This window comes from Bactrocera dorsalis, chromosome 3, assembly GCF_023373825.1.
Source record: "Bactrocera dorsalis isolate Fly_Bdor chromosome 3, ASM2337382v1, whole genome shotgun sequence".
Classification (NCBI taxonomy): Eukaryota; Metazoa; Arthropoda; class Insecta; order Diptera; family Tephritidae; genus Bactrocera; species Bactrocera dorsalis.
Genome location: NC_064305.1, coordinates 198,134 through 210,438, shown reverse-complemented (window position 1 = coordinate 210,438; position 12,305 = coordinate 198,134). Strand labels below are relative to the sequence as shown.

Here is a 12,305-nt window from a genome sequence, read left to right as displayed (position 1 = left end):
ATAGGTTTCAAACAAGCATACCTCCTTACATACATAGGTGTTCAATATACATACATACATATGTATGTACATACTTATGTATTATTATTGTTAGTGTGTTTGCCAATATTCCGTTGAGATTAATCATGACTGACTTATTTATAGACGATCCAATGCGTCTGTAAGTCAATTATAAATGTGGTACAGAGACATATTCTTGTTGCCATTGCATGTTAGCGTTTTAATGAGTTTTACTGTTGTTGTTTGTGTGTGCCAGCTTAAAGGCAATTTACACTTTGCGTGGAATTAGGTAAACAACGCAATTTCTGCTACAACCGATTTGCCTGATATGTCAAATATGTATGTACATAGTATGTATGTATCAGTGTATTGTCGTGCACTTGTATCGGTTAAAGCCGTTGCATATGCAGCAGTATTCATACGCACACATGTAAAATGCGAGGCTGGTTCAGTGCATTGATAACCCGAACTTGTAATTTTTCAATGTTATGCGTTTTTTTATAAGCAATTTCAGTTGATAGACTTGCGTATTAATGTACATGTGTATATGTATATACTCATACTTAAGTATATACCTTAAGTGGAAAGCGAAAACGGTAAACAATATAATATTGTAGTCTATTGGCATTTTGCTTTGCTTTAAATCTAATTCATCTATTAGTGATTATTTACTATGCTCAATGCTACGGCTCAAATTTTCATTTTTACTATTTTAACTAAAGTAAAATTTAATATATTCTAAAACAAAAAAGAAAAACAAAGTACATAATTTTCGAAAATGACATTCTAAGTCTAAAATAGTAGAAAAGGAAAATCTGAAATTTGTTTTTTTTTTAATAACTTGAATAGTTTATATTATATTAATTTTATTGAAAATCTAATACACGATCTGTGCAGAAGACTTTGACACAGTTGATATGTGAATTACATTCCCTACCAAATGAGGAGTACTTATTATGCTATGAAATATATTTTCGAGGTTTATTAACAAGATTAATTCGTGATAATTAAAAGTCTTCATTTGTTTATTTATTCATTTACCATCATATTAACTGTATATTTTGCTATACTCAAAAATACTCAAGTTTCGCACTAAGGATACAGGTACAATGCCGAGCTGCTCAAGAGACTGCGAATCACACTCCATTGACAAGCATAAATATATGTATATACATATAGTTTGACAACAGATGTTTAAGATTAAACGATCACAAGGTGTTTTGTAAAGTATAAAAAGATATCGTTCAATTTTATCTACCTTTTTATCATACTTGTTTTTATATAAGTACATACATACATACGTATGCATGTATTTTGCCCCACATCCTGCACCAACTCAAAATATCCCGAGGTAACAACTACCGCACCAACCCATTGCTAAAATACAGAAAAACATATAGGATACTTCTTACAATCCTTTCGAAATTCTCAGCTGCTCCAAAGCGATGTTTTTGAAGATATAAGGTGCTTAGAAGTAATATTACATGCTCGTTTTTAACAAGGACGTATGTACATATATATGTATGTATTTGATTATTCCACAGCTGTGTTGCAAGCAATGAGCTATGCGCCTGCGCGATGAAATGTCAAGCAAAAGATGTTTGAACAAACACTAATATACGCATAGAGTTTATAGCCAAAATTATTTCACGTTACATGAAGGACTTTACCCCCCAAAACATTAATTTCACTACGCTTCACTTCATTCCTCTGGTCCCTTAATGCCTTCACCTATCCTTCTTGTTTTCATTCGTGTACGAGTGCTTTGTTGTCTGTCGCTGTTGTTGTTTTTTCTTTTCTTTCGCAGAATGGGTTTCGCAGTCGTTCTTGTTTTAGCGACCTTTAAAAGTCACCTATTCATTTCTCTTTCGACCAGATTTGTTTTCTTCTGTAAAAGTACATTCAGTATTATTATACATTTTCCTCAATATTTTTGCGCACACTTTTTTCATTTATACACTATACATTGATATTAGCGAAGAAAAAAAAAACAAAAAAGACAATAAAACACAACGTTGTAGCCTCCCAATTGATGACGAGTCGGACTATGCAAGGGTTAGTATTTCCAACCGTCGACCAGACCATCAACTATGACGTCACTTCATCAAAAATACTAACTTTGACATTCACAGCTTAGTAAAAATCAGGGCTAATCCAGACGATTGGATGTCCTGGTCTGCCCACAAACTTTGGAATATATGTAGCTCCACATATGTATGGTATATTAATTGTAGTATTCATGGAATTTCATTCACTCGGCTAAGCCGTAACACAAACTCACTCACTTCTACAAACAGCACCAACATAAAATTAGCAACAATTTTAATGAAAATATCGTTAAATTTTACTCTGTTTCAATAAAATCACATAATTTTGGTTTACACTTATTCTTCACGAATATTTTTTTGCTACAAACACTTTGCACTTCAATTCGCTGTTTTGCACAATGAACACAACACCGAAAATAGAGATGGCTGCACACAACCGCACCTACTTCGCACAAGTGAAAACGAGTACGCTACATATACCAGCAAAGAGTCGGTTGAAATGAGAGAATGGTGGTGAGTACTACGGCGTACTCGTACACGCGCGCTCACACACCAACGAAGCCAAACACACCACACACCTATTAGCATGTATATATATTCACCGTGGCCACTAAATATTCCATATGCCAAGCTAATTTAACCAAACCGTTTCAATGCGTTGTTCAAAGAGTACTGAACGCAGCTGTTTGCTGCAGCACAGAAACTGTCAGAGCAACTGTAGCGATGTCAACAGCTACAAAAAACGATTACTAAAAATAATCGATAACTTTGTTTCGGTTTCTTAACTTTCTTTATCTATATTTGACTATCGAAAAACTAAAACCGATGCTCAAAATGTTAACTTTATATTAATTATTTCGTTATAATTTTTTACCGGCCAGTTTAATATGTTGTCGGCTCTTCGGGACAAACATAAGTCGATAAGCATGTTTAGCTAATTTGTTGTCTCTAATCAGTCCAATAGCCAGTGTTGGGAAATTGTCATCACGAAATGGTAGCGCTACAGGATGCTCTGTGCGCGACAAAACCTATTGGGAAACTAATGGGAAACAGAGTGACGTAGAGTTATAAATTATTGCAAACGCAATAAAAACTGTTATAAAAAAATATTATAAAAACTGTTATAAAACACAATATATATTTGAAATGAAAGATTTTGTTTTCTCTTTTTAATTGCAATTTATTAATCTGTATTTCAATCTCGTGCTGCGCAACAAATTCATTGCCCCGTTAGTTTTGCATTGTAATGCTTCAAATTTCGACTAAGAAAGTTTTGTTTGTTTTTATGTTTTGTTCATACATATATATTTAGTACTTTATTTATTTTCAACGAACTATAGTGTTTTTGTTTTGCATTTGAATTGTTTCTTCATTTAATGTCTAATACTCAATAGAAATCGTTACGTCCCATAAACACACAAACTCGTACACACCCTTACAGGCTACGCTGCTTACTTACATACAAACGTTACGTTACGTAACTTAACTACCAAAAAAGCTTTCTTCGCGTACAAATTTCCGAATTAAATCTCTACTCTCTCCCTATGTCTAACATCGCACTTTGATTTGATTTTCCGTCACTTTTCTACACACATACGCATATACATATATATATATATTTGCCCTTAAAGTTAAATTCTAACATTTCAATAGCGCACTAGCAGCTAGTTTATTATATCTTCACTTTTAATTAAAATAAAACATAAGTTAAATACAATAGTTCATATTTAATAAATCTAACGCTTGCCACAACGGCAATTATTTGTTTGTTTGTAGCTTAAAGGGTCTCTTATGCAACAAATTACAGTAATTAAAAATTTACAATTGTATCACTTAAATCGGCGTTTGTTTGCTTCGTATGCAGTTCCCGTACTGCTTTTGGAGCGTGAATGCTTTTACTACACACGCGCTGGAATCTCTGTGGAGACCCTGGAATAGCTTTTATAAGTCTTCTTTGTATAATACAATGGTCCAATTAAATATACATATGGTATACAAGTATATGTATAAATTTGTATTTATTAATAATTTGTGAGTGCTTTGTTGACTTCTTTCGTTCTTAGACAGTTTAAATACATGTGTATGTATGTATGAATTCCTTTTATTGTTTCACTAAATGGCGTTTTAATGCATTTTCATTTTGTAAAGCTGTTCGCAATAAGATTTTTTTTGTGTTATTGTACGAATGAGAGTTTGGGATGTTTGAATAAACTTTGTTTACGTTGTTGTACGAATTTTAGTTTGGTATATTTGAAATAGGGTTAACGGTTACCGTGTGCATATTTTCCGCTAAGCGACCAAATGGTGAAAGCTGAACATAATCAAGAACATTAATTAAATGATTATTAATTAAATGATAATTAAAGAAACTTCACAAAAACTTAAAAGTTTAGGAATTCGCCTCGCTGCATATTAATTTTAACATTTTCTCATTGACTTTGATCTGCAGTGGCGTTATTGGCGTTTCGCACGGTTTTGGGTTGTGTGTCCACAGAGCTGTGTGTGTGTATGCCTAAATATATATTAAAAATATACTTTCTTACGCTTAACACTCACATTTATCATGCTACTTAAAGTAATCTAAAATTCAATGCTCTAGTTTATCAAACAACATACCCGATTTTATATATTATCTTATAGTTTAAATCAGTTATTTTCAAATTTCCATTTTTATTATTAACTAGCGTGCTCTTAGAAGTGGGGCTGTGCGCATATTTGTTGCAAACATTACAAAATGTCAAACCAACTGGAGCGTAAGGTGAAAGCTAAATTTTCTGCGGATCTAAAGTTCGTTTCGACGACTGCTCGCACAGCCCTTGCTAAAATACTCTTTATTGCAATTGCATTCAGTAGTCCTTTTTGTTGTGTTGATTTCAAATTGTTTATGTGCTGTGTTCGTAAATATAGTACTCAGTTGTTTTTATATGTAATATTTATTTGTTTTTTGTTTTTATACTAAAAATTGCAAGCAATGTCAGATGCTTTATAATTTACTTGATTAACCTAATTTTTCGCAGTGTTTTATGTTTCAAACTTTTAAGCATGTATTTCATAACAATCAATCAATCACTTTGCTGTTTATTCAGCGCTCTGCCATTTCGTTTCTAATACCTTGTATGTAAATACCGTGAAAATCTATAAAATATTCACTTAAAGTAGTTCCATATATGCAAACGTGTTTAGGTCTAGTAAAATCTAAGAAAAGTTACATGTATTGCAGCCACTAACTTAAGATCATTTGCAATTTAAAAATAACGAAATTACATAAGCGATAATAGCTTGTATATACAAATAATATTTTCAATTCACAAAACAATTATTGAAATGCGACTTATATACAAGTTTGTTTTTAATGGCTCTATTTTGACTTGGTGCTGCATGATCTGTACACACTATAAAAAACGCAGATAAACTGCATTTAATCTCAAAACGTTTTGGCATTGGCGCAGCGTAACATTCGCTAGTTTCCGAAAAACTCGAAATATTTGTCGCGCTTTCACACTCACTTTTTGTTTTTGTGTGCAAATTTACAAAAAAAAAAAAACAGAAAAACGGACGCTAGAAAAATGCTTAAAATAAATATGTTTTTATACCAAAAGTTTAGTAAGATTTTTTTCATTTTTCCGACATTCATTTCACTTAATTTCACATGCTCATTTTTATTTTAATTTCTACTCGCTTATGTATGCTTAGCGAGTTTGTTCAGTTTTCCTTTGCATTTTTTCTTCGTTTTTTTTTTTATAGTAAACAGAATATTTTGTTTCACTTGCTTTACATAGTTAATTGCATTTTACCACTATAATTTTTGTAATTATATAGTTAATTAATAGCTGGCCTCATGGCCGGCTAGAATGTAAAGATCATGTCCCTCCTCGCTGCCCAGCGAACCGGTGCGCAGCAATTGACTCTCCAAAGCGACGACTCTGCAAAGCGAAGACAAAGAAACAAATTAGTACTTTCCATTCTAACCGCAATGGAGTAAGGCAATTACTTATCACAGCCGAGCAGTCGATATGTACGACTCATGTCCTTGATTTCTTGCGTTATTTCGCCGTTGCGCAACGACTTGCCCTGCATGCCGTGCTTGTGGAATGCTAATACGCTATCAGGTAGACAAACTGCAAGAATAAGCAGAAAACTCAAAATAGTTTACATAGAACACACCCACACATGATTGGTTTCTTTAGTTCAAGGTGGCCTTGACCAATGCATGGAGCACTCAGAAATTTGGCAGTTCACTGTTACTTTGCTACCTACCTATGCTATCCACATTGAAATCGAAATTGAGTTGCGAGACCAATTTCTTGTGTTGCTTTGGATTACCCTGTAGCGTGACGACTTGTATGATGTTGCCATAGCAGACCAGTATCGCATCCTTTTCGACCTGATGCACTTTCACCACTTTCAATAGATCTCTTCGTGGCACCATTGTGGCCGTGGCATCGAAGTCCAGATCGTCTGAATGGAACCAGCTGGCGCCTAAGAAAGAAAGCCGTGTAATGAAGTATTAGTAAGCGGCCCACATGTGGTAAAAGCGCGAACTCACTATTCATATTGATCAGCTCGAGCTTCAGGCAGCCGTTGAGGGCCTTTCGCACGCCCGTGCACACAATTGGATATTCCAGCTCCGGCGTGATGATCATCTCGAACACGGGTGTGTGGCCGTTTAGCACACAGCCATGTCCACCGCCCAGTATGCTCGATGCCGGCCACTCGCATTGCTTAAGCAGCATGAATTTGTTCAGCGGATCGTACCATTGCATGAGAAATATGCCACTGGGCGTGGCACCGCACAAGTACTTGTAGCCGTTATAAGGATTCCTTGTTACACAGCATTGGGTGCAGCCCTTGGTGTCGGGTACCTTTGTGGTGAGCGCAAATTTGCGCGGGACCAGTCTTTCGGGTATTTTGTTCATGTGCAGTGAGAAACGGTGCGTCTGCTTGGAATGTAAGGCAATCAGATCGTGTCGATACAATTGACAAGATTTGCCTGAACGTAGAACATGGATTAGCAAGTGCAAATTGTGGAATTTTCAATTGTTAGTCACCTGATAGACTCATGAGTACGTCCTTAATCACATACAGCCAGGTGGTGCGACGCGGGAACAGCTGATCGATGACGGCATCGTGCAGTTCGTTCATATTTAGGTTAAAGATGCCCTCGTCAGCGCCGATGAGTAGATGCTGGTCGCGCGTTTCGGGATGTATCCATGAGGCTGTGCAGTGTATGCGGAGTGGACAGCCGTTGAAGATTTTCGAAAAGCATGCGCCCATATGTACCTTGGGCGTGGGCGGTAGACCATTGGAGATGGGGCGTGGCGGGGTGTGGCGTCGACGATGTGAGCGTTTCGGAGGCACGGGAGGCGTATTATTGAGCAGATCCGGTTGCGCTTCTTTCTCCACTGCAAGACAATATTTAGACAAAATTTCTGACATTTGAACGGATATTGGAAGGAAAGAATTGTTTTTGTATTACCTTCGTCATCCTGTGTGCCGCCATCGCTGAGACTGCGTGTTCTCGACGACTTGCCCATGTCATTGAGCAGGCCAATCAGCTGATCCATCGAGCTGTGGCGGCGTGGTGAGTCCTCCAGACCATTCTGTTGTACAATGAGAAAGTGAAAAAGTCAATTGAACTGCGCCTTCAGCGAGTTCGTCTAGTTTGCGCATACGCACCTGATTACTCTCATGCCTATAATCACAATTGCTGTCGTTGCTGCCGCCAATCGCTTGCCCCGATGTGGGCGTACACTCTCCCGACAACGGAGCCGCCGCGCCGGCGGGGTTGGCCGATACGGACGACGTTGCTGCGGATGCACTAGTTGTTGTTGCCGAATCGGTCACCGAAGTGTTGCTATTAAAATAATTGGTGCCATTATTACGCAGCAAATTTGTGAATAAATGTGACGTGGAAGCAGAGGAATGCATAAGCACATCACGAGCAAACGCGGACGAAGATGACGATGGCGATGGGGACGCGCCAACACCGCCGACACCACCACTAACACCACCAAAACCACCAGCACTACCAACACTACCACCTCCGTTACTCCTATCAATTCCTAACATACCAACACCACTTCCCCCGCCACCATTAGTACCACTAACACTGCCGCCTAAGCCTAAGCCAAAGCTACCGCCTCCAACACCACCGCCGATGCCGCCGCCGCCGCCTCCGCTTTCGCAACTCAAATTGTCCAATGGATTGTACAAGGACGAGGACAACGACGTGTACTGCGATTGGCCATTTAGCTTTGCTGGTGCCCCAACTGCGGTTCCATAGGAGTTGCTGGACGTGGATGTCGACAGGCCGGTGGCGCTGGTTGAGCGCGAATTTATATTGCTGCCGCTGCCGCTGGCGCCGCCGTTGCTGTTGCTATTACTGTTACTGTTATTGGTGTAGTGCATGTAATGATGATGATGATGATGGTGATAATGTGGCTGCTGTTGCTGCTGTTGGTGGTGGTGCCGGGCATCGCTGTCATGGTTGGCGTTATTGACCACAGCATCAACCGACGTTGTGCGCATGTTGGAGAAGCCGAAACTCAGTCCCAAATAGGCAGACATCGAATGGCCCAAGCCGCTCGCGCTAGTAATCGAGCTGACACCGTCGCCACCGTTCACAGTGGCAGCTGTCGATGGCGATGCGGAGGTTGCGTTGGAGCTGCTGATGTCGTCGGGCGCGTTTGGCGCTGCGGCATCGTTGGCGCCGCCGACGCCACCATTTTCATTGCCATTGCCATTACCATTGCCATTGCCGTTGCCATTGCCGTTGCCGTTGCCGTTACCGCCATTGTGCGCGCAGTGGCATTCGGTGCTAAGCAGATCTTTGGTATCGGTTAACGGCAGGGTGGCTCTGTAAGGATGTGAGCAGTGAGCAGTGATCAGCAATCAGCGTGTGCGCGCGCGTGTCGAACAAATGTGTGATGAGCGATTTGGGTGACACCGAACACAAAAGGGTGACGAGCGCATGAAGGTGAGAGCGGGAGAAAAGATATAAAAGGCGACAAATGAGCAGTGATTGCAGTGGGAGCGCTTGTGCGCCTAAAACTAGGCTATCTTATACATGTTTATATATGAATTCACATTGCTATGAGGTTATAGAGCGAAATTATTCGATACTTTACATAGTTCAGCAACTTTTGGATGTATGTTTGTATGTGTAAATGCAATGAGGCGAGTTGATGCGTTGTGCTGAGTAAGGTATGTTGTTGTTCTGGTTTATATGCATTTTACAGTTAATTATGTTAATTGTTGTTGTATAACTCTTACTTAGTAAGCGTTTTTGAGTTCATCCCCAAAACCTATACAATTCTACTCATTAAATACAAGTAATTAATACAGTTATGCGGACGAGAGATTAGTGCTGCTCGTGTTATTGTTATTTTTGTTAATGAAAATTAGTGAATTAAATGAAATGTATTATTGTGTATTATTAATAGAGAGTGTGTATGCAGTCAAATTGTATTCGACAACAAAACATACCGTTATTTCGGCAAATGAAAGAAATAATGTTCACATAACTATTAATAAAAAAAAATTAAAGTTATGTTATACACATATACACATGTATGTGTGAATGTGTGAATGTGTGAGTGGTATGTATGTAAGTATGCGATTGCGTAAGGAACATACACAAATAGAAGGCATGCGGAGACTCTCGAACTAAACCGACGACGATTACTTGATTGGTTGCTGTGTGGAGTTTGGTGATTTTGGTTGTGTCGCTTTTGGAGTTTAGTGTGACTGTTGACTGTTTACTGTTTTATGTAACCCTTAAGCATTAAATATAAGCGAACATTTCGCAGGGTGTTACAAAAAGGAGTTTGTATGTAAGCTATTGGATGTTTTAAATGAAATCGTTCGTTTGGCAATTTAGTTTACGCCGAATTTCCAACAATTAATCTCGATATTACTGTGCTATTATTGGACTCAAAATGTGGCATATAATCAAGTAGTGTTATGCAAAAAAAAAATAAAAAAAAAAACAAAAAAAAAAAAAAAAAAAAAAACAAAAAAAAAAATAAAAAAGTAATGCTTAAAAAACAAAAGAATGATTTTTTCTTGTATTTGGAAAATTAATAAAAATTATAAAATCCTAGTTAATAAAGTAAACATGTGTGTATGTGTGTGTCACCTAAATATAATTTTCCTCGTATTCGCTTGCTTTGCTCTTTTTTATTGAACAGGCACACACACAACAAACGAATTTTCATATTTTACACATTGCTGTTGGTGGATTAAAGTGCAATCAATAACAAAATAAAAATAAAAGAAAAAATTTTCAACAAAGCAAACCATAAAGAAATCGTCTTAAAAAAAAACAGGAGCGACGAATGGAAAGGTTGACATGCGAATTTTTAGTTATACACTGAAATCACACACACACATATACTAGCATAAAGAAAAATAAGCAAACTTATAGAGCAGTTATGGAGATACTCAGCATACATAAATTACATTAATACACCATAGACAAACAGACATAACGATGGACGCTAATATATATAGTACATACATGTACAAAAAAACAGGCAAGCAAAAACCAAGAAAAACGTTCACTTCGGCTGCGCCGAAGCTATAATACCCTTCAGGGTTAACGAAGTTTATATACAAGAACTTGATTTTTGAACGCTGTTTGTATGATATCTATATGATATAGTAGTCCGATATAAAAATTTCTTCAGTGTAGCGTTGCCTTGGAAAATAAATCCATAGGGTAGTCGAAAAAGCCTTTTCGTTTTTCTAATCAAACTTCAACTTATTTTTTTATATTATAATGAATTTTAATGAACCAAATATGTACCATTTAGGTCGACCACTTTTTGCCATTTTTCCGCTAGAGACATTATTTCATCAGTGTAAAACTTTTCTGGTTTCTCGGCGAAAAACTGCGACAAGTCATTTTCACAGGCTTGACTCCATTAAGGGAGTTCTGCATTGACCGAAATAAATAGCAGTCCGATGGTATAAGATCAGGGCTATATGGTGGATGCATCAAAACTTTTCAGCCAAGCTCTTCTAGTTTTTGCCGAGTCATCAAAGATGTAAAATACGAAAATACTTTGTCAACTACCCAATATTATTATAATTTTAGGGGAAATATTCACTATCTAAGTTCAGCGTTGCTGCTCTATTGTCCACAGACAGTGCATATGCTGAGTCGGCGAATATTGCGGTATGCGGGAAGCTAGATATCGGACGACATGTGTTCTTTTCTCAAAAACATATAAAAAAATTTATGTATTGGAAATTATGCGAGACAAAGAACTCGCAAAGTGCTAAAAACATGCACACCAACACCAACACAGTTGCAATACACAAATATGGATTTCTGCGCGATTAGCGCTGTGAAAGCAGCAGCCTGCGCCATTTCCATACAACGGTCCACGTGAACTGAAGAGAGAACTGTCTATTTTGTCTATAACTAGCATGCAAGGAGGGAAATGCTAATAAAATATACAGAGAAAGCGAAAATAAATTGCATATAAACTAGAAATTGATGGGTGAAGGGTGAGTGTAAGGGTCATATTGAATTTTATGAAATATTGCCAATTTGACGATGCTTACTTAGGGGGATATGTGTGGATGTATGTGTGTTTTGTATTATGCAAAATTATAAGTGAGGCGATTTACGACCATAATTATGTTCAATCGGGCAAAATTGTGCATTTGAAGGAAACCTGAAATATTTCACTGAATTTATTTTTCCTTACACAAATAAATGAAAGAATTTATGTGAGAAAGAAAGAGAGCGAGAGAGATGGAGAGAGAAACAAATATTTTTTATTCAAGCCAAGTTTAAGCGATACTGGAATACCTTCTCTCAGCAGAAAAACGCGTAGAAAAATAAATAAAGATGAAAGTATAATAAAAAAAAATTAATTTCAATTACGTAAAATGAATTATTCAGTAATTCAGTGTTTTTTTTGAATAATTATTTATTCACAACTTTCAGGTCAATTTCAATGCACAAGCTTGCGAGGGTTACTCTCAGGTTTTAAGCTTAGCTGATATTTGGTAATAAATTATAACAGTATAATAAAATATAAATAAAAATAATAACAAATAAATACAAATAAAATAAATGATAAAACCAATAATAAATGATAAGACAAAAAAGTGTTTAGTTTCATCTCGTTTATGGCAAAAGCTGCGCTCATGAATTATGGCAAGAAATGTTGCGTATGACTGTAAATAGCTGAGTGACGTTTTCTCGGTTCTGCTTCTAAGTAGAACACTAACTTTAGCATTTCG

General features: G+C 37.1%; 2 protein-coding genes across 25 annotated transcripts in view; both read right to left on the bottom strand.

The window, feature by feature from the left end:
* Positions 1 to 2,778, bottom strand: part of LOC105228108 (EH domain-binding protein 1) — a 32,510-nt gene extending 29,732 nt beyond the window's left edge. For 2 of the 14 annotated variants that reach the window (XM_049453345.1, XM_049453349.1), the window contains exon 1: positions 2,627 to 2,753. The gene's annotated coding sequence lies outside the window, so the exon portion shown is untranslated. Of the gene's footprint in view, positions 1 to 2,118; positions 2,518 to 2,626 lie in introns of those variants that run through there. The other 12 variants (XM_049453337.1, XM_049453346.1, XM_049453336.1 and 9 more) reach the window with 12 other exon arrangements.
* A 2,801-nt stretch (positions 2,779 to 5,579) lies between these two features.
* The window catches only part of LOC105228109 (mitogen-activated protein kinase kinase kinase kinase 5), a 75,776-nt gene continuing 69,050 nt past the window's right edge, over positions 5,580 to 12,305 (bottom strand). For 8 of the 11 annotated variants that reach the window (XM_049453350.1, XM_011207748.4, XM_029550969.2 and 5 more), the window contains 7 exons: positions 7,725 to 8,904; positions 7,525 to 7,648; positions 7,097 to 7,450; positions 6,595 to 7,038; positions 6,306 to 6,527; positions 6,040 to 6,166; positions 5,580 to 5,971 (listed from right to left, as the gene is read on the bottom strand). In XM_049453350.1, the coding sequence (XP_049309307.1) occupies positions 5,872 to 5,971; positions 6,040 to 6,166; positions 6,306 to 6,527; positions 6,595 to 7,038; positions 7,097 to 7,450; positions 7,525 to 7,648; positions 7,725 to 8,904 (2,551 nt within the window). In that variant the 3' untranslated portion in view covers positions 5,580 to 5,871. The remainder of the gene's footprint in view (positions 5,972 to 6,039; positions 6,167 to 6,305; positions 6,528 to 6,594; positions 7,039 to 7,096; positions 7,451 to 7,524; positions 7,649 to 7,724; positions 8,905 to 12,305) is intronic. The other 3 variants (XM_049453353.1, XM_019990967.3, XM_049453354.1) reach the window with 1 other exon arrangement.